The 23,037-nt window shown below is 39.6% G+C and overlaps 1 protein-coding gene across 2 annotated transcripts in view; it reads left to right on the top strand.

Moving 5' to 3' along the window:
• The first annotated feature begins 5,523 nt into the window (after nucleotides 1–5,523).
• ARHGAP28 (Rho GTPase activating protein 28) overlaps nucleotides 5,524–23,037 on the top strand; it is a 76,102-nt gene continuing 58,588 nt past the window's right edge. The window contains exon 1 of one of the 2 annotated variants that reach the window (XM_053994214.1): nucleotides 5,524–5,654. In XM_053994214.1, the coding sequence (XP_053850189.1) occupies nucleotides 5,524–5,654 (131 nt within the window). The remainder of the gene's footprint in view (nucleotides 5,655–23,037) is intronic. The other variant, XM_053994222.1, reaches the window with a different exon arrangement.

Here is a 23,037-nt window from a genome sequence, read left to right as displayed (position 1 = left end):
TATGTGTGGTTGGCTTTTTATACAAAAACCTATCTTCCTATTTCATTTTTCATTACTAACAAATTTGTATGATGTGTAATCTATAAATGTTTATAAATAAGTATCATCTGAATATGAGGACTCAATTTCCTTGTACCAAATTCAAATACCTAACCCAATTCTGCTCTTTCAGAGGTATACCAGGACACAGACATATGTACTGAAAATGCTCATTACTGTCTATCCATGACCATTTTTCCCCTTCCACATTGCAGAAACAAATGCCCATTTTCAGCTCGTGCTTAGAGGAACATTTCAAAGAAGGAACCAGCCTCTCCCAGTGCTACTTTTCTTAACCACATTACCACTCCTTCATGTAATTTTAACTTACTGCCTCAGAACAAAAAGAAAACCAGACCACAGTATTCAGCTGTGGATGTCAGCTGTCCCAGCTGAAGTGCTCAGATCAACATATCATGAAGAAGCATAAACTTCATGGATGAATGAAAGGATATGAGCTTTTTCTTAAAGTAAACCTCCAGAAAGCCCTATTGTGGCAGACAGATTAAGGAAGTTTCCTTTTCTGAACATAATTAACATGGGAATAATATGTGGGTAGTTTCATCTGGGATAAGGAGAAGCTCAACTTTTGAGCTCCTAGAAAATAAATGAGGGTCACCATTAAGCAAGAAACTACACAAAGTTGCCTAAATAATTTTTTCTATGCTTTAGTATCATTTTTAGGATAAAAGAATCCATAGTAAATCAATTTTTAAAAGACCATGGTAAAATTCACCAAAATGCGATATATACTTATGTTGAGTCTGGAACTGAAAAATGTGAGGCTATATTTAACAAAGATGAATGTTTGTTTCATACTTTAATTACAAACCTTTGCAAAACCACCAGTTGCCAAAATACCTGATTTCTGTTCTCTTTGCTTAAATGGCCTTGTTAATTAACCTGCTTTTAAAGGACAAGCAACAGTTTTCTCTGTTGTTTCTATTCTCAGTTTGAAAAGACAAAGGAGAATAACAAATCTTTTTCTCAACTTTTTTTTTATTTTTTGATTTATGACTTTTTCAGTGTTATAAAAGCAGTAGGTCTCACCCATGCCCTCACATTCCCAACTGACCACAACAAGGCACACAGCTCTCATTTATAGTAGAAAAAAGGACTCTAATCCTTCCACTATCACCAGAATATAAGGTTCAGAAGCTAAACCAAGATTAAAAACTATCCTTCATGACACATAAAATTATCTGAAAGGAAATAGACCTCAAGACACAGTGAAAATTCTCCTGACACAAAATCAGCCCCTTCTCAGACACATTTTTCGTGTGAATTGATACTGAGCAGTAGAAGACGCACACACCACTGCCCTTGGTTTTGATGCAATGTTGTGTCACTGCTTGCTCTCAGACTGTCCAGGTGCTTTCTGATGACACCAACTCTTTGGTGCTCTCTTTCTACTCCCCACCCCTCAAACATATTTCCATCAAATGAAAAATTAGAGAGAAGTAAAAGATACCCTTTGCCTTCCCCACCCCCTTGCTCCCCCCTCCACCAAACCTCCCAAAAAAAGATGAAGAAATACAGTGGCTCTGGATTTGGTTACTTTCACACAGACAGATACAAAATTTATTGCAAGAGGGATGCGGAAATTTAGATGCAGTGCAAGGATGACATTTTTCTATGTATTATTCCACTCATTTTCCCTTGATTTAACCAGTGAAAAATGCTGTGCTTTACACAGCTTCCTTATAAAACTTAATCTAACATAAGTTGAAATTAATCTGATCCAAAATTAATTTCTGGGTTTTGCTAATTTTGTCTAACTTTGCCCTGGGTAATTTAAGCTGGAAATGAGCAATGAAATTCAATACTCAAGAGATTTTTGTGTGTTTCATAGTTCAAAGGGTAATCTTCAACTTTCCAGGATCTACTCTTAATGGCAAATGCTCCCACCATGTCAGGACAAGAATCCCTAGCTGACAAATCCTATTCCTTTAAGTAACAACACTCTTGAATTTGACCAGAAAGGCTGCTTAGAATCAGTTTGAAAGCATTGGAGTTCCTTTTGAAGCAATAGGTACTAAATGTGCTATGCAAATGTTGCCCATCATCTTGCTGCCAAAATGGTTATTAATTAATTCAATGTAAATACAGACTTGGTATTAATATCAGCAACATCTTCATTTCAGTAACCTTGAACTAGTGACTTTCTGTGTGTTTATATTTCTTGTTTATGGCTGTCACAGATATTTTTCAACAGATGAGCTGAAGGCTTGATCATACAAGTATATAGCCACTAACTTATATTTCTGAATTAACAGGTCAGTAAAGATTTCTCACTCCTAGTTCTCAAAGTTCAAGCCCACTAATCCTTATACAATTATTTTTTATTAATTATTTTGCCAAATGTGTGAAAGTGCAAAGCACTCCCCTTGACAGAAGCACAACTTAAAATTTGAAAGCACAAGCCCCTTGCCTACAAAACACAAGACAGCTGCTCATGGGATTATGGGCCACAGACTCCCCACAGACTCTTCCCTTACTGCACCTTCACTTTACTGCTTACCACCAAAAGCATCCTCACAATATTTTTTCTCACTAAAATGTCATTTGCATAGAATTTGAAAGGTCTAGAAAGCTCTTAACTATCTGAAAAAACAATTAGAACTGTCACAGTCCTGAGTACTTCACAATCTAGCATTCAAGGGAATCTTGCAGAAACACAAACATGTTGGATTAAAATACTTTCCTACTTGTTTCTTTATAAACCAGGAAAATAACTTCTCCATTGGGAACAGAATTGCTCAGATAGAGCTGGAGTCCAGCTCATGTTGTCTTGTACGCTTTTCTTATGGCTGTTCACTAGCCCAGTTAAAACTCTGTTTAAAGGCTGATGTGTGTGTCTAGTTGATTTAGCATATTTTTGGGGTTTCAATAATATGCAGATGTCTAACCCCAAGAGCCATTAAGCATATAAACATTTTTAGCTCTTGGTTTGATACATGTTTTTTGGCTGACCAGTTTTCAAAATATCTACTTGTACTTGTGCCAAATAGTCTACCATTTCTATATATGCCTCCAGTTTGTGCATCAGCATTTTATAAATCTCCAAATAAAATCTTCCATGTTTATTTTCCTTAAAGAGAATTTCCCACTTAATAAGTGTGGGCCTCCTTTATTTATATGTATTTTTCTATTGAGATGGTATCTGTATACTTTCTAAGTAATTTTGGTGTTTGAGGGGTTTTATTATGGAAAGAGAAATAAAAATAATACTAAAAATATATTGCATTTTTACTGTGGGCTTTATCTATACATAGCTTAAAACACATATAATCATCACTTTTTGGCTGATGGTACTGCAAAAAGACTAGTGTTATGATAGAAAGGAGAGAAAAAAGGCTTTCCTGGAGTTAAGCCAATATTTTGTCAGCACCCTGATCTCCTAAAGGACATCCACTCCCTTTTCGATAGTGTTTGGTTCATTTCACTATGTGTGCTTTTTCAGGTGTTTAATTTCTTGAAGTAAATTGTGAAGAACATCCTTAAAGGGTGTCAGCAAATATTTTATAATATATATTTATCATTTTTTGCTCTCAGATCCTGTTTGATATATACATTTTGGTTGATTAGTATTCAAAAGATCTATTTGCATTTGTGCCAAATATAAAATTCTATTAACAATTTACTCCCCCTCGTCAGAGAAGGGGATTGCTCACCCTCTGGTCCAGGAAGGAAAATGTAAAACCAGGACAGGACTGAATACCCCAGTAATCACAGAACACTGGTCACTGCATTCACCCCAGCCATCACTGGTGGCACCACGGCTTATGGTCCCAGTGGTGCTTCCAGGGATTACTCAGAGCTTTCTCTTTCATTTCCATCATCTGTACGTGGCTGTATGGAAGCTCCTAGAAGGCGTCCACGCTGCCATGTAAGCAGCCCTGATTTTATCCTGGGCAACCTGGCCTGAAAATATTTAATCCAGGATATCTTAACAGAATAGCAAGAGCAGGCTTAGAGGCTCTGTACATTCAAATATTTATGCTTCCTGGGTGAGTCTGGCAAGAAGTGCTGCCAAATGTACCTTTATCAGTGTCCTATGCTGGCTAATTTAAAATTAACTTGGGCACTGCCTACATGAGTCGCAGCAACGTGTTTGACTGAAACCAGCGTCCCTCCAGGCACAGTAGGTACCCAGTTTAGGGGGAAGGTGGAGGTGAGAAGATCATTTTATGATTCTAAACCTGAGCTACTTCACCAGAGAGACTGACAGTGTAATATAGCACTGTATAGCAGTGCTGGAGAGAGCAACCTCACTCAAGGGAGAAGCAAAAGAGGAGACCAACAAGCATTTTTGAGAGAACCTGAGCTCAGGATGCCGCTGGTAGCTGTGCCAAAGCTGCATGGAGGTTGGTCTTTCACAACTGTGCTCAAAAGTTGCTCAGAGATCTGTGGCCCAATGAGTAAAATTAGGAACATCCTTGATATGATTTCATAGGCAGGACAGTAGTTTTCAGGAATTTGCATTTATCAGAAACTTTTTTTTTTTAAAAAAAAAAACAAACCCTGAAAAAGTGGCAGAGGAAAATAAAGGGATTTACAAATTTTCTCACTTTGTCCTACAGAGTTTTCTTTGAATATTATTTCAGAATTAGACCCTGATTGATCTTGATTGTCTCCTTTTGAGTGAAAAGCACTTAATTAACATAGAGATCAAGTTATGGAAAAATATCCAGTATCTTTGTGTGTATTTATTTACAGGATTGCTCCGGATGAACATGCAGTTGTAATTCACTCATTTTCCACTGCCTTTCTAATTATGCACACAGCCGTATCAGGCAAAATGAAAGCTTAATCTGTTTTTCAGGAGACAGCAAGTGCAGTTCCTCGCCATAGAAATGATCCAGCATGTAGGAAATCACAGCTCCCGCTGCTTGATGATTTAAACGGAGCAGATCCCGCTCCCTTCCTGCATCCCTGCTCCACCAAACCATGTGCATGTGTGTTTGAGTAGCGCTCTCCACTAGATCGCTTCTCTTAGACAAGACTAATTCAGGAACAGGAGGAGTAGTACGAATTTGCTGTTAAAAAGGAAATAAAAAAAAAAAAAGGGAAACAAAAACAAAACAAAACAAAAACAAACAAACAAAAACAAACAAACAAAAACAAAACAAAACAAAAAACCAAAACAAAACAAAATAAAAAAGTAAGTAGAGAACTATTCGGGGAAGAAGTGCTCGGGCAGGAAGTGTCCCGTGCAGGACTGCAGTATTATCTCAGGTTTCTCGTTTCCTAGGAATGTAGTAACTTCCCCGTGGGTTGTTTTGTGGGCGGTGTTTTTGAATTTATGCTAATTCAGCTTCGCTGACAGGGAGAGGAGCCGTGTCTCGGTGCCACAGCTCTCCTGACAGTCGGCAGCGGCGAGCGGCTGCCGCCGAGCCAGGCCATGGGCTGCTGCTTGTGACAGGGTCACTCGCCGTCCCGCCGGGTCGCCCGTGTCGCCAGCAGCGGGGCCGACATGTGCCTATGACCATGGAGATGAAGGACTCGGGCAGCGTGGTGCTGACAGCCTACCATCCCCACAGCCCGGCCAGGATCCCGGGCATGGAGCAGAGCTTTGTACAGGACATCCCCCCCAGCCATTCGCCCGCCAGCAGGTAAAGCCTGAGGGGTGGGGACCGGTGCCATGGCCCGGTGTTTTGCCAGCGCTGGATGTGTGTTCTGTGGCAGCCTGAGAGCTCGGACACTTGAGAGCACTGCGCTCTGCTCATTTCTTTTCTCCGCCGGGGAAGTGATTCAGCCCAGGGGTGCGGGTTGGGGTTGGGACGGGGAAACACGAGTGCATATTTGAAATGTTGTAAGTCGAAAGATCAGACTAATTTCCTGCCCAGGATACTCAACAAGACAATCCCTGCGAAAAAAGGCACGTGAATCAGGCTTCTGCTCAGATCGTTTAGGACTGTATTGACAAAAAGTGAGGTGGTGGGACCGGCTGAGCTTGGCGCTCAGAAAGTTGATTCTGGCTTTGGTTTAGAGGATTATTTAATTCCTTCTCTGTCCACTCGCCGGGTCAGAACCAACCCTTGTGCTTTTCTCTGTGAAACTGAGGTTGCTGCTTTGCTTTGCACGCCCACCTACACACAATGGGGGAGAGTGCACCGCTAAAGACTTAGTCTAAATACGAACATTCCTTTGTGTTGCAGGAAACTAAGTATTGTCTTAATTAATGCAGTCGTGTGTATATTTACTTTCCTGCCTCGTAAGAATGCATGTATTTGCACAGTTCAAAAACAAGTGGTTTGAGCAGTTTCACTATTTTAGAAAATCTGATCTTTCTCCTAAACATACATATCTGAGTTTTGCAACTTTCTCCAAAAGAAGTGATATAAAAGTTCATACTGTAAAAAGTTGAAGAAAGTAGCAAGTCTTGCATTATGGCTTGACTGAAAAAATAAGAACTAAAGTCTGAAGAAACAGCAGATGACATTATCACCATGAATTAAGTCTGTGTCTTCTCTTAATAAAAATAATGATATTTGCTTCATATTGTTTATTTATAGCCCAATTCTATTTTGTTTTCAATGTCATTATTTAGATTAGCTGCATCTTCCTGTTCTTTGTGTGTTTCCCTGGCTGTCCCATAAAGATAACTCCTTTGTTCTGGTAAACTGCTGTTTGAGAGCAGTACCAAAATACACAATTACATGTTGAGAAAAGAAATAGAGTCTGGGCTTTTAGACGCAGTAAGAATGGCATTTGCTACTCAAAACAGAGAGCAGTGGTTTGGCATTGGGTTACAGGGAAGCATGTCATTTTTTTCCCTGTGCTCTTCCCTTAGGAAGAGCATAAATTCAATCTCTCAAACTTTAAGTTTGTGAGCGAAAGAAATGCGGTGTTTTGCTGTTTTTCTTTTAGGTGTGCTAATTGTTTTAAAATGCACTTGAAACGTAAGCTCAGAGTGTTTAAGGGTTTAAATCACACATAAATCATATGCATATCACCTACAAAAAGCAGAAGTGCCAATTACAGTTCCTGAAAGAAAGAACTAAAGCGGATCCTGACATTTTGATGAGGAACGTATTTTGGAAGCTCCTGCCATGAGGCAAAGCCATGTGTCTCTCTCTATGTCTACATATCCATAAGACTTGGGCACTGTCTCCCCTTTCTTGTCCTCAACTTCCCACAGCTGTCTAATAGCCAAATTCTGCCATTTGGGCAGTCAGTGGCTATCTGAGTTTCCAAAGCCTGTTTGAGAGAATGATTTTATTAACCCAGCATGAAGTCCTCTGGAATGCAGAACCCATGAAGGCAAATGCACTGAGTGTTTTAGCAAATGGTAAAACAGGCTCTGGCTTAATCCCTACTTCATCTTCTAAGAACTCTTTCCTGGACTGCATTTTCTGTATAGTTTCCTCTGCCACCATCCTAATGCAAGAGCTTTTATTATAGGTTCTGTCTGGTGTTCCTTGATCCCTAGGGCAGCTACCCACACTATGGCATGTTAACTCCTAAACTCTTCAGGAAAATTATTCAAAAAAGCATGAAAAAACCAGAGGTGTCACCCTTTTCTTGTTTGATAACAAAAACAGTTGGGACCCAGTGCCTGAAGTTAGCTGCTTAAGCTACATGTAGCTCTAAAGCAGTCTGTGTTTGAGATGTTTATCCATGAGAGTATAATCTGTTTTGGATATTAGCCTTTAATTTGGTAAACTGCTGACCAGTTGTCTCTCAGCTTAGGAATCGAGATACTTCATTTTCCTTTCTCTTGTCATAACATTTTGCTTGCTTTAGAGTGATGCACTCTTTATATAAGAATAGCTTCACTCACCAGAGTCAGGCTTGGAGTTGTCTTCCAGCTCTTTTGTCTTGCAGAAATTTTCCCTTTGAAAACCTTCTGATCAGAGTTTTCTCACAAAAAGTGGAATCTAATGCAGCCTTAGCCAGCAATTAACTGCACCACTCCCCACTATTAAAAAAGACACTAATAAAAAAAGAAGGAAAGATTTAAGTAACCATCATGACCCCCTAAACAAATGAGTAATCTTAAATACTCTTGACAATCCAGACACACAGCTGAGATGTACACGAAAGGTTACACTAACAGATGCATCAGGCCACTTGGATTCATATTCATGCACAACTCTCACAGGGCCAGCCAGGCTGGCATCCTGTATGCATTTCTAAAACACACTGCCAGCATCAGGGTCAGCATGAAGTAGAGCAGCTGCAAGTATTTCCATTTCTAAGCCCAGTGGGTATATACTCCATCATAAGTTAGGGGATAGTATCTGGTGGGCTATAAGGAGAACAGGAGAAAATCTGCTTAAATTGCTTTGAATGGAGGATGGATCAGTGTGCAGTGAAGGATGGAACATTCATAGAAATAATGAAGAGGAGAGTGGGATGACAGTTTGACTGCATAGTGATGCCATCACCAGTTTGCAAAGGAGAACACTAGCTTCCAAATGTAGCACTGGATAAGATCAATAAAGTGGCTAAGAAAGGGACCACAGATTCCACCCATCCTCCAGAAAAAGAGTTCATCAGAGGGACTAAAGACTTAAATATCTTTACTTTGATTATCCATATAGTTCAATTCTATCTTTCTCCGTTTGTGGCATCTTGCAGACTTATTTAACCAGTTCTATACATGAGCTGGAGTGAGCCCTGAAAACTACACTGTTGAGTATCCTGGAGTTCCGGGAGAATTCTCCAGACAAACCTTCCTTTAATGCTAATGTAACTAGCAAGTTCATTTTCCATTTTCTCATGGGATATTACAGTCTCTTTCCTTAGCTTATCATCTGCTTTTATGTGCATTTTATAAGCATTTATAGTACTCGTATCTTTTTTTTTTTTTATTGCTTGTGGGAATGAGGTGTTGGGGAGATCTCTGTTTTGTTTGCTTGGAAGTCAGGCTAGCTTTACAGCAGACGAGTATAATGGGAAAGATTCCTGCTCTTGTGGCAACCTCATCACTCTTTTTTAATCCTGTTTAATAAAAAATAGATGTCACAAGTACCAGCACCAAAGAACCCAGAATATCACACTATCCCTGTCAATACAGATCCTTAGTGAAAGCTGAAAGTGCTGATTTATGTTACATAATGGTCAACTTTGGTTTCCTCATTTCAGAGAATGAAGGATTTTGTAGTTGTGTACAAATACTGCTCCTGGGTTATATAGAGGAAAAGTGAGGCCATGGCCATATGTCTTTCTTACATCCCCTTTCTGTCCTGTTAGGAGTAGCACAGGAATAACTCCCATGCTCAGAGGAAATAGGCATGACCTTTATGCCAAATGGTCAGAGAGCTCTCTAAGGTAATTATGCAATTAGGGGAAGACAAAGCATTCCTAAGTGAGTCATGCTCCAGCTTTCCTTGACTCCAGTATGATAATTAGTGTGTTCCTCTGTTTGCTACCAGCACATCTACCAGAAAAGAACTCATCCTGCACTGCAAATCACATTTTCACTGCAATGAGTGGCTGTCACTTACGTGAGCATGACATAAGAATTAGGGGAAAGAAAAAGCATGTTCATAGGGTTTGTTTCTGCAGAATGGTGTGAGAGCAGCTTTTAAAGTGCACATTAAGCTTTTTATACACAGAGTAACCTTTTCAATCAATAATCATGCAAAGAGCAGCATATATATATACTACCAAACCTAGGAGCTTGCTTTACCTTGCATAGGTAAAGGACAAAGTAGATGTCAGCTCTACTAATCAACACAGCCAAGAGCCCTTCTTAAATTCCCTAGTCCACTGCAAGTCTGGTACTTCCAGTTGTTTCAGAGAAACGCCTTCCCAATCTCTTTGCATTCAGCATGTCTCCCTCCTCCTACTGTCAGGATGGTTTTCAGGCAGACATCACTAAACTGAAGAGTCAAAAAAGAATATTTTCTATGTTGGTTGAAAAATACTGTGTGGATTGAGTTACCTGCTCTGCAAGTCTAAGACTTGCAGAGTTGGAGCTGGTAGTCAAGTCATTGCACTGGACAAGCATGACACCAGATTGTTTTGTAGGATTCATTCCTCCTTGCAAGCCCCAGGATACTAAAGATATATGTCAAGGTGAGCTAAAGTGTCCTGAAATAATTCCCTGGAAGAAATACAACCGCAGGAGGAGTCTTTATGCACCAAAATTTGTCTTGTGACAGGAGGAGCTATGTGAACAGCTCAGGTTTTATCCCAACAGAAGCAGATTTTATCACACTGAAGTAAGGTCTGTAAGCCCTGGGGCCAGGTGATCTGGGTTGGATTTCTGTCAGTGCTGATTGAGCAGCTCCCCTGCTCAGTTGTATACAAGTGATGTCAAGAATGTCTTCTTGGTGATCTAGGATAAACAACCTTAACTATTTTGGATGTTTTTCTCACCTTATCATGAACTTCCCCAGAAGGCAAAAATAAAAATCTGGCTCCTTTTCCACAATAGATCTTGACATGACTTGAGCCTTTTGCAGTAACTTGGACTCCAAAGCTATGAATTTAAAATTTTAAAATGTACTAAATGTGGTAAAGAAAAATCCCACAAATCTTTAGCCTAGGAAAAAACAGCATTGGCACCAGCACAAAAAAAAAAAAAAAATTATGGAAAAAATAACCCTTGTTACAACTTATAGAAGATTTCTAAAATATGATTTTTAAAGTATATTTTTATAGATGCTAAGAATGATAATTCTTAATAAAATACTTACGAGGAGGATGAATATAAATAAGTCAGACAATAGTAGACACGCTTTTCCTGTAGGTTTTAGAAATATCCTTGTCCTCTGGGAGCCACTCTGAGGAATGTAGTATTTATAGCCAGCTCCTCATGTTATGGTTGAAACTAGAGTTGGCTTCTCTGGTTTCTTTTTAGTTTGGTGCTCCTGCTGCTCTCCCTGGTACCTCCATATGTAGAGCTAATGAAAAACATCTGGCACTGTCCCTTTGATCATTTTGTTGGGTTGAGCATTTAGCCAGCTGCCCCATTCATTTTTAACTAAGTCACTTATCTCTCATTACATGAGTGTTGGAGCTGCCTGCAAAAAAAAAGAGTAGGACCTGAGAGCCCTGCATGCCCTACACAGACATGTTCAGATTGCATCTGGCAGCCTGACATCACTGGCATAACAAACTGCCAGGAGTCCACAACCTTAGTGTTACTTTTGCACAGGAGATCATAATAATTCAGTGCAAATGTGTGGAAAATGTGTAGAGGTGGCAAGTGCAAGACACGACTATGGAGTACTAGTAAAAGTACTTAGCTAGAGCAGGATCTGAAAAGCATCTGGTTAGTGCTGTACAAATATAGAATCACATCCTGAAATAGTGTGGGGTATCCACAGCAAACAGTCAAGCTAACATCCTGGATTTCAGCTAACCACAGCAGAGCAGCCATTTGGCCCACTGCATTGCTTAGCTCCAGCTGGCCAGGAGCACAGCAGAGCAAGCCCAGCTGGCAGCACATCTGCCAGAGGGGCAGGACCACTCTCTGTGCAGCCTTCAGGTACCACCATGGTGGGTGCATTCAAAGAGCACAGGAGAGGTACCCAGAGAATAGAACCCAGAGTCCCATCCCAAGGATGAAACGAACCATCCTACCTAGCATTTTGGCCCCCCTTTTCCTGCCTACTACTTTCTCTCTCAGTGAAAATCGGCTCATACCACCCTTGTCTTCCAAGTTCTGTCTGGGTACTAGGGACTCAGAACAGGAAGACCAAAAAAAAAAATACAAAGGGGGTGTGATGTGTTGCACAGGAGTGGGAAGAAGAGAGGAGCAAAGGAGGACAGGAGAAGGACCACATTCCTAGGTGCATTACCTGATTCGCATCCTTGTGTGCAAATAAAAGGATCTGGAGTCAGAAAAGAAAGAACTCATAAATGTTGTTTTGTGGTGGGGAAATTTAAAGCTGGGCCTCAAGTCCCACCAAACACATGGGGTTTGGAATGGCATTTAAGTAGTGATTTTGAAATCAAAACATGAAATGCTTTAAAAGACAGGTTGTTTGAAAAAAAGTGCTCTATTACCCTGAAGGACTATTTCAGCAGAGATCAGCAGAAGTGCTTGAGTTGGCATCCCTTGTAATTAATGCAAGGAAAAGATTGATGATCTGTGAGGGATCCCTCATTTCTGTAATTCATTTTTCCCCTGCCATATCTTAACTTTCCAGACACTGTCAGAGTCTCTGAGGAGAGTGGAATAAACACTGGAGCAGGGAGCCTTTTATCAGCATGTTTGTTTAAAGACAGTTATGTTGTCTTATTTGGGATGCTGTGTAATACTCAGCTACTGTAGGTTTGCAGGATTTTCAGATGCATAAAATCATCTAGTTTAGGATAGACTTATGTTGGATGCTTAGGCAGAGGGTAGCTGAATGAAGGAGAGACAGAAATCTCTCCTACTAGATGTTCCTGTTAATTTCTACCTGAGGACTACACAAGCCTTTTTAAAAATCTCTTGGTGCAGAAGGTCCTCTGAGCAGATAATGAGCAAGATAATGACCATAAGGGTTTTTGTGGAGGGTAGAAGAGCCCTACCAGAGAGAGACAAGAGAACAAGTATAAGTGGAGAAGAAGTATCAGATGTAGAAATCCATCTGTTTTGACATCAAATATCAGATGAAAGACAAGTAAAGCAAGAGACAAGCCAGGGAACTGTGTTTTAAGCACCTGTGCATGAAACCTCAGGACATCAGCTACCAGGTCACTCTCACAATTTGCTACCAGAGATGGAAGAAGCTCTAGAGCTATAAGTCTTCATATTTTTCTAGAGCTAATTAAAAAAACCCTAGCTTTCAAATGCTAAGACTTGGGAAGGGCATAATAAATGTATAAAGGCCTGAATTTGACTCATGGAATAGTAGGTTCTTTCCTAACTATACCCCTGCAGAGTCTGCACATAGCCAGACTCCGAGTTAGTCAATGCAAAATATAGGTATGGCAGTGGAGAGCCTCCTCAACATCAGCTGCTCTTTCTCTGGCTCATGAAAACTCAGAACAAAATATCATCCAATCTCATTTTCTGGCCCAGTGATTATCATACCCAGTGGTCAAGAGGGAATTTAGAAGTGAGAATGACAGATCCTTTTTAAGGTTAACCTTGGTATAAAAGCAAGAACTGGATAGCATTCAAGCCAACATGAATTAGTCCTTTTCTTCATTCTAATTTAATAAAACATCAATGATAAATCAGGCAGTGAAACATCAAGTGGGATATGAGTCTTGTTTTTACATATGGACTGAGTTAAAGGACACTTAGGCATAGTAATAGAGGTTTTACCTCTGAATTTAGTGGAAATGGAATCAAGTCATTACAACTCACAGTTTTTTTGCCAATAATTTTGCTTACAGGGCATGATTTGATTATGCTATCTGCTGTCTCAAGTCAGGCTGACTTCTTTGACGGTATTCTTGCAGAATAGGACATCCATATGAAGTCCTAGATAATTAAAACATAACAGTGACTAGGCCTGTCTTCTTTTTGCACTGCTTCCCTCTGTTACTCAAATATTATGAAAACTTGAGTTCTAAATATTTGTCTGGATGTATCAGAGATGATTATAAAATCTTTGCTGTAAATGCAGGTGAAACATGGAACACGGGGGCCTAGGGCATTCTGTGAAGATGTTTTTCAGGCTCAGCTGTCCTTGGCCATTTGTGGGCCAGATGGTGCCCATGTCATGCATGTGCAAGGAGGTGAATGGAAGCAGAGAGTTTATCCTGATGAACAGAGACAAGGGAAGCCTTGGTACTCAAGCTGCAGCAGGATTTTAAATTGCAAGTGCTCACTTTTGGAGAGAGGGTGGGAAGAAGGAAGCTAGGACAGCCTTCCAAGAAAAGGAAACGAGGTTTTTTAAGTACATGGGAATCTTTTGTCACCTGCTGAAACAGTAGTGTCTGCTTCATATGAGGTCTTTCTTACATGTTCTACTCAGAGTATGCATTTCACTGTAAGGCCCTGTGATCTGCTGCAATTCTTTGCTGCTGCCTTGTTTGCTTGCTTTCTTTCCGCCTTCTTTCTTTCAATTAGCAAAAGCAATTAACACATGAGAATTTAACATTACTGGTAATTTGAATTTTCTGGAAGCATTCATTTATTCTAATTGACCTGTGTGTGTAGAATATGTTCAAGCCCATAGATGGAGCATGAAGTTTATGGTTACCCACATGTCATTAACAATTCAGAGTATATGGCAAACATTAGAATTACTTGTCCTACAAGTCAAATATTAACTGGAATTTTCTTCAAGCATATTTGTTCAAACCATCTGTTGCCTCTGACAATGAGTACCAATTAAACATAAACAAGACAACCTATGTCAATTTCTGAAGAGCTTTCTTCATCATACAGGACCTCCATGTTCTGTATTTAGAAGCACACCACATTTTTGGGAGAGACATTGATTCTGCAGCTATTTTGTGTGGTCAAAATGCATTTCATCCTTAATGGACTCTGTTTCTTAGGCCTTTTTTTTAACTACTAAATTTGTTTTACAAGATTTAGCTAACCTTGGCCTGAAGTTAACTGTACCACACTCAGCAATGCAGTAAGATCATGCAAGCCAAAACAGCTTGCTCCAGTCTACACTGAACACAAGCAAATCTGCCTTACATATCATGCAACAATAAATCACTAGTTTTAAGTAGTCATGCATTTGTACATGGAGTTTATTGTCATAGGATGTCCTTGGAGGCTCATTTTCTCTTTCCAGATTCAAACGAGGGGTATGATATTCATGTGGATAACAAGGATGTCTATAATTAACACTTAGTGCTATCAAGAATTCTAAAAGATACAGTTAAGTTGTAATTTTCAGAGGTAGCCTTTTCCTCCTTACATGAAACCATGAAACTTCCTGAAGTAAGAAAGATGTGTATTGCTTTTTTTTTTTTTTTTTTTTTGCTCTCAGACACAGGACACTTGAATTTGATTTGTGTCCTATTGGTATTTAGGCCCAGCTGTGATGTCTGTATTCTGCTGAAAATCTGCATTACAGGCAAAAAAGAACCAAATAAAGCAATGAAAAGAAAAAATAAAACCAAAGAAATTCAGTCTGACATCATATGGTTTAACAGCAAGATAATAAATCCGTGGCTTTAGTGGATATCAAGATTGCCACGTAATGATTGCACACAGGAATTCAGAACATACTTTCATGGGGTGGTTGCAAGCAAATCTGAGCTCCCTCTGCTTGTTTCCAGGAGCTGTAGGGCCACGTTAGCACAGAGTTTTGCCCAAGCTGAAGAACAGCCATGGTGACGCACTAGCTCAGTTGCTGGCTTCTGGCCCTGGGAAGCCCATGTCCGTCCCTCTGACACGGCTGTAGGAAACTTGAAGGCTGGAATTCAAAGTGTTTAAACTAATGCTTCAGAACTGATAAGGAAAGAAAAAAAAGTACGTGTTTTTCTGAACAGGCCTCTTGCTGATTAATAGGTTAGGTTGGGTATTTTCAGGTTTAGGTACATAAACAGGTGTAAAGTTACACTGCAATTTTCTCAAATACTTTGCAGCCTGGAAGGGAAGCTTTACCCAACTTGCTTGTACCATAGCAGAATATCTTGTTCTTTTGTGCAAATCAGATTCCTACAAGGGAAAAGCACATGAAAAAGGAGTGCTGCTTGTGATACTCACTTAGAAAAGCTTATTGACAACAATATGAATGTATTCATCATCTGAATCCCTGTAGACTCCAGCAGAACAGTCAAGGGTACAGCAGGAATCCAGCACTAGTTCTGATGAATAAATTTAAAGACGATTTTACATTTTTATTAGGTTAGATTTTTTTTCCCTTTAACTTAGATAATCCATCTGAAGAGCTGAGTTCTGATTTTCTGGAAGAATAGAGCTAATCTAAACCCAAACTCCGGGATGCAACACTTGAAAACCTTTTATTTCTTAAACAAGACTGAGGCCAGTCAGCATCTGAATATCCACTAGAATCTCCTTTTTAATTAAATTTCATCAGCTGAATCAGAAATATGATGATGTTCAGAAACTGCATTGAGCCACATTCAAACACTGTAAATAAGGTTTATAACCTTTATTCTTGAGCTGTCAGTTCAGCCTTTGGTTTCTGAATCATTTCATGGCATTGATCCAGTGCTTCAGTTATGCTGAAAAAGACATTGACCACTGCAAAAGTGGGTGGAAAAACATCGTTCAGCAGTCAGCTGGGTATATCTGCTGAAAGTATGTCTGTAATTTTGTGAAGGAGATGGTGTTACTAAGAACAGATTGGTTTCTGAGACTGCCTTGGACCCAGCCAGCTGTAGTTAAACCCTCAAAGGCTGACAAAGTGCATTCCTAATTATATCAGTGGAGTGGATGGCTAGATTAAGTTACCTCCTCTGAGACTATTGGTGACGAGTTTCCATCACTGGGATAGATTATATATTTCATACAAACCAAGGGGACCTCAGGCTGTGCAACAATAGAAATGACCCAAATTCTGACATGATACACACCTGCCAGGCTCCCCTAAAGCCCACAAATAGCCATATCCTGTTAATTCACTGGACATAATGATAACATTTGATAGGCAATCTTGAAAACTTTGAATAAATTTAAACTTAGTATGGGATTGATCTTTGAAATTAAATACATCAGTTTGCACCAGATACCAGAAAAAAAAAAAAAAACAGTAAAATCATAGAGAGTGGGAAGAGTTTTTTGGTTTCTGTAGAAAAAACACATATTTATGGCTTTGGCCATCCTCACAGGGTCTTAAAACACTCACTGACATCGCTATACTTAAGCAACGGGTATAGCTGAAAATAATAAGCTCAGTGTTTATTTTTCTGTACTTCTCTATGATCTATATTTAGTTAAAAACTTAATACCACTTTTCCATAATTTTTAACTACCTGTAAAATGAGTAATGCCCTGTAATGTGGTTATAGCAGACCTAACTTAACACCTTCTGAAGATCACTTGAAAGCGATGGGTAGATCTCAGGGATAAACAATGAACTACACATCCTTAGGTACAGTGAGAGGAGTGATATATTCTTACAGAAGGGAAGGAAACCTTAATCTTCTATATCAATTTCATATTTGATGAAAAGAGTTTGCTCACTTTGCAAGACTGCTGTTCTGCATTTTATGTTCGGGAGACAAGGAAAATTCCTCTTTGCTGGAGCTGACATTTCTGCCCTTTCTCATGCTTAAACCATGATATCTAAAGCCAGAGAGACAACACAGTGCTCTGTTCATGACACCTGGAAAATCCTTTTTAGAGTTAGGTGCTGTGGTGGGCTGATCAGATAAATCACTCTGGAGAAGAGTACATGTTTGTTTTAACTGTTGAACTGTGGAGGCTAGACAGAGTTGAGTCTTCGGATTACAAAGGTAATTGATGTCTCACCACACTGCAAGTCAGACCTGGAACTTCTCCTGGTGACAGTAGGCTTTGGGCTTGCCTCTGAAGATCTAGATGTCCTGTGTCAGCATTCTGCAACTGACTTTGTATCTTCAATACATGTTGCAGTTCTTTTTTGTCATTTATCCTATTCACTCCATTGTTTTATTTAGGAACTCCTAAATTCCATATGGGGATGAAACAATTATTGAATTTCTCTGTAATTGCATTTCTATTGCACCCACTTTGGGCATTTATTGGACTTTGATGAAAAACAACGAACTTCGCCAAAAACCACTGAGCTACACAGGAAAGATAATTGAGTGGGGCAATTCTGTAATGGTCACTCATGATGGAAAAACTTAGCAAGTTCAATGGGATATTTTTCCTTTTAGATTCATCACAGTCACTTTTTTGGATTATACTCAGAGAAATATACTTACAAATGGAAATATTATCACAAGTTAGCAGTGGACCCCAAAATCCAAACAAAACAATGAAGCAACGCAGACTTTCCTTCCTATTCTGATTGCATCACTGGAACTATTGCCTAATAAAGGGATTTTGTTTGAAAAAACTTCCTTCTGTGTTTTTTTACAGTGCTGTGTGTCTGCATTCCTGTTCATTTGTATGCTTGATTAGCTGAAATCAAATACAATGATGCAGATCTCCAAGCAGCTATAAAAACTCAAAGTGAGCAATACTAACAGAAAAAAAAAAAAAAAAAATTCTACATTGCACTCTTCATGGGAAGTGCTGTGCAGAAAGCAAAAGACCTGATGCAAAATCATGTTTTTCCTTCATCTTACTCTGTCATTTTGTAAGAGGAGTTTGCGTTTTAGTGGACTTCAAATCGTCTTGTGAACAGGTAACAAAGGATGTACTGTTTGTGTCTCTGCCTCATGCATTGCGGTCCTCTGGCCAGCAGCTTGAAAGACTTAGCTAGATTTTAAGAAATTCTGTAAGTATTAATTGTGGGATTTTTTTTTTTTCCTCTACCTGTGATACTCTGTGTGCTTTTGGTATTACTTTTGACTTTTGCTGAGTTAGTCCTGTGGTTTTGGAATGAGTCCTGTAGATTCTAAGAACGGGGAAGGTATTTTGGTTTTTGCAGGTGATCCTGTATCTTCTAAAAATGAATCATCAAATTGATTCTGATTATAGCCATCAATTAAAATTAATAGAAATATATAGATGTATAATTTTAGGTGCCTAAGATAAGAAAATTGGTGAAGATCTTTGTCATCCTATCTGTATATTCCGAATGTATCACTTATGTAAAGATAGAAGAAAATATTACAGTACACATCTGAACCTTAAGCAAGAAAACTTCTAATCATTAATAGAATCTAAAGGAACTTAGAAGAAAACTCAAAAGTTAAGGGTAAAGTGGCAATTACTTAATAAGAAGTACATAAGTAAAAAAGAAAACATACCTAGCCATACTTGAATGGCTATCCCAGAAGTGCCTCTTGCTCAGTAGTTGAGGGCTTTTTTTGCATTTGCCTTGTTGTTGACAAAATCTTGGCTAGTCTTTCTTTGAAAATGGGTTATATTTTGACAGCATTGGAAAAGATCTTTCTGAGTAGATACACTTTCCCATTACTAAGTAGTAAAGTGAAGGATAGACTAAAACCATGATGAAAGTAGATGAAAGATCATCAAAATTGTTTAGCTGAGGCTTGTTCTTGAATTCAGGGGTTTGTTTTGATGTGGTGCTTTACTTAAATTACTGATTTAATCATGCACTTGTTGAAATAAAAGCTGTTGAAAAGTTCTGTGGTTGGATTATGTGGAAAAGAACATTTGTGACTAGAAAATTGAATAGGGATTGTAGAAATTGTTATTCAGAAGTCTAAACAAGTAACTTAAACACACGTTACTGGGCATTTTCACAAAGAAAGCATTCAAAAATACACATTCATTGCAGATGTGATGGCAGAAGTTTTTTGACTGATTCTGTACATTTCTTTGATGCAACCCTTGAAATGTCAACAGTCAAATGATTTACTACACTGTATTGGAGTTTTGACGGCTATCCTATACAATATGTAAATAGGAAAGTCCTGCTTCCCTGGAAATTATGATAAGAGCGTAGCTTCTTGGTTAGCTGTGATTGACCTCATGCTACTATCCAATGTTTGCCTAACAAAAATGAAATTAATTTGTTTTGCATGAAAAAAGCAATCAGATAATATCTTGAGGGGAAAGCCTTGACTTAGACACATGTACTATCTGTACCATAGAAAATTTTATGATTTACTGTATTTCTAAGTACTTTGAACATTTTTTGATGGATGGGCTGGTTTAATCCCATTGACAAGATAAATAATGAGAGCAGCCCTGTGGTTCCTCTGAGTTGCTGTGGTTGTCTAATTTTCATTGGACACAAACTTTATCATGAACTTCCTCTGAATAGCACTTGCCCTGCGTTTCCTGCAAGGTTTGCTGGACTTGATTTGCACATTGTTACTCATATTCTGTTCCATATAGAAATGTTCTGTACAAAATTGTTGGGTTGTACTTTTTTTCACAGATGGACACCTGGGGAGCTTAATTGCATTGTCCAGTTGCTCATAAAGGACAAATTCCGGTGACTTCTAAGCTTGACTGTGGGCTGTGCCAGGGCGTGCTCTGGGGTTCTTCTGACCATTTCCCCAGCTCATATCATCACCTCAAAATGTTACAGTGAAGTCAGAAAACTCTCCCTGTCTGTTTTCAGAACTGCAGGTCTATGGCAAATCTATGGACAGAAAGTGTAGGAGAACCAAAGAAAAACCTGCCCATAGACTGGTGTGTCTCCTGCAGCTGTGAGAGCTGCATCTATGGGACCATTTTCTGGAGGACAGCTCTAGAGGACTAGGCAGTTCACAAAAGCAAAATGGCTTAGTTTTGGTTTATTACTTGCTTGATCAAAAGTTATTGTCAAATTCCCACCAAACTTACAGGTTTTTTCTGGTAGTCAGCTATCCCCAAACTACTTTCCTTCTTTCCTAGTCTACTGGGGCTCAGAATCACAACCAAGTTGTGATGACAAAACAAACTGCCACTTACACTGTGAGCTTTTATAACCATTTAGGGACTTGCTCTTAGCGCATGGCTAATAAAAAGTAACTTAACTAGGCTTTTACTTCTTTCATTACAGAATTACTTAGAATTATGTCACATTTGCCATGGACAAAACTTTCACATGGCAGTTAATATAGCTCAGTTGCTAATTAGGAAGTTTTCCAGCAGTAGCAATAACATTGTTTGTCTTAATTCTTATAATTATATTCATGTGAAACTCCTTTCCCTGAACTATAAGAACTCCATAACTACACCTAAGAAAAGATTTTTCTTGGATGATACATAGATGTAAAATAAAGGGGCATTACTGCTTCCTCCAGTCTCCACCACCAACTTTTGTGATAGGAAAACCTGTGTTTCTCAAAAGTTCCAGGTCATGGTAGTCAACTGCCAGCTTCTTACATAACAACACAGCAGCAGGAATTGTCACTAAAATTATTATCCAGTGAAGTTTAATTTATATTGGCCAATTCACTGGCCTTATCATTCATCAGTTCAGGATCCACAGCATAAATAACTTTGAGAATGAAAGCTCTGAGAACACATGTTAAGTTCATCTAAAATTTCTCTCCAAGGCCAGGAGAAGATTAATGCAGTCATGAAAGCAAAGGTCTGGCGCCTCCATCAGCTCCTTTTCCAGTTGCCTGAATGCTAAAATGATCACAGAAATTTCCTCTTCAGTCTAACTGCACAACCCACACACATGCACAGCTCCAACAAAGTGATGACTTGCAGCCTGTGCAAAAATACCCTTAACCTGCCTGGCAGCCAGCTGGCGTGCCCTAATCCAAGCTCTGAGGCTCGGACTTGAGCCCAGACTGCTCTGTCTTGAGAGTCAGCAGTGCCAGCAGTGCAGAGAAAGAGGCACGTGTCTCACCTCGGCTGGAGCCCATGTCCTCCCTGCAGCAAAGTGGCTCCAGCTAGGACAGCTTCCAGTTGAGCAGTGCTCAATTTCAAAAACATCCATGCAAAAACTGGCCTCTGCACAAATCACAAGTCTGAGGAAGTTCTGGAGATAGTTGTAACCATGCTGGAAAGGAAAAAGGGGAAAGCCATGAGCTTGTTTAAAAAAACAAAGCAGCAACTAGAATTTGATTTTTTTCCTGCTGCCTCCTGGCAGGTGACCTCAGTGGATGCATGAGTGCTGAACACTGCCTGGCAGCATTCTCGCTTCAGTTCAGTTTGAACCCAGTTTATAAACAGGCAGAAAGCTGCCTTCCACTGTTCCTGCTCAGCCATCCTACCTGCCCCATCCCCAGAAAATCCCAGAGTATTGAAATAACCTCTGATGCAGGCATGGATTCTCTCAAGTGCAGTAGCACACTCAACACATGTTTGGAGAGCTCATTAGAGGACAGTCAGCATTTTCCTTCCTTCAGGAGCTCCAAACTCCTGATGGTCCTTTTCCAAGCACTGCTGATTTAGTTTTATGCAAAAACAAGCAGCCGCTTTCCCAGCTCTTGCTTTAGCTCTGTACTTGCAAAAAGGTGATCAAGGGGCAATTTCAGTGCATTGCCCTCCTCTGCTGGTACACATGAATTGTTTTATAGAAAAGGCAAAGCAAAAAGGGAGAAAAGGCGAAAGAGAGATTAAAATACAAAGTAAATAACTTATTAATGTGGCAAAGCTGACATAATGCCATCTGGTTTATGTCTGGTGCCTATCTGGAGCTTGATCCTGCCGGGTACTTAGTGCTCAGGCTGTTCCCTACAGCACTCTCCTGAGCACACTTAATGTTTAAGTGCTTTACTGGATTATGGCCAGTGTGCTGAGCACCTCAAAAGAATAAGACCTTACTTAATTTTTCTGGTTTGTAAAAAACTCTTTCCAGCTCTGAGTCCTGGCACTTCTAAGTGAGATTTTTCCTTCTCCAGTCCACCCCAACACCCATATTTTTTATTCTGAACAGTCAGTTCCAAGCAGGATTAGACCACTGGTTGCCCACAGTGGAAACTCCAGAATAGACAGCTGACCTCTGAGGAAACTCCAGGGGACAATATTTTCACTTGAGCTGAGGTCCTATCTAGAGTTATTCAAAACTCCTTTTGCTCAGCCTGTGAAAAAGTTCAGCTATAGAGCAAAAGGCGAGAGTGTAATAAATTGTGGGGCACACTCAGCATATACTCCAAAGGGGCAATAAGCTGTTAAATCAAATCAGAGAAATCCCTACTAAACCAGAATTCGTGGCGTGTCTGACAGCACACACTACGTTAAGTATTTCAAGTCGATAACTCCAAACGTGGCTGTCAACATGATGTGCAACCTCCATGCACTCGACTTTCATCTCTTTCCAATAATAGTGAATCTTTGTGAAGAGCTGCTGTAAATTGCAATTACTAAGTAAATGTTCAAATCTTACAGCCAGATTTGTAACTAGTTTGAAGACCATGGTGAGAAAGGAATGATGAAGCAAGCAGAGACACTTTTTACTGTCATGGCAAATCTGCTCAAGGTTTTAGTTTCAGGGTCAGGCTGTGTAATTCCTCTATCAGCTGATCCTTAATGCTTTAAAAATCCTTGAGGTGTACATACTCACTGTGGTGTGGTCTTGCCTGTGCTCTACATGCATCCATGCATGTGTGTATTTGTGGGGGGTGTGTTTGTCACCTGCAGTGCATCAGCTGTGCTGCTGA

Source organism: Vidua macroura, chromosome 1 (assembly GCF_024509145.1).
Source record: "Vidua macroura isolate BioBank_ID:100142 chromosome 1, ASM2450914v1, whole genome shotgun sequence".
Classification (NCBI taxonomy): domain Eukaryota; kingdom Metazoa; phylum Chordata; class Aves; order Passeriformes; family Viduidae; genus Vidua; species Vidua macroura.
Note: the sequence above shows the minus strand (reverse complement) of the source record. Positions and strands in the feature narration are given on the sequence as shown.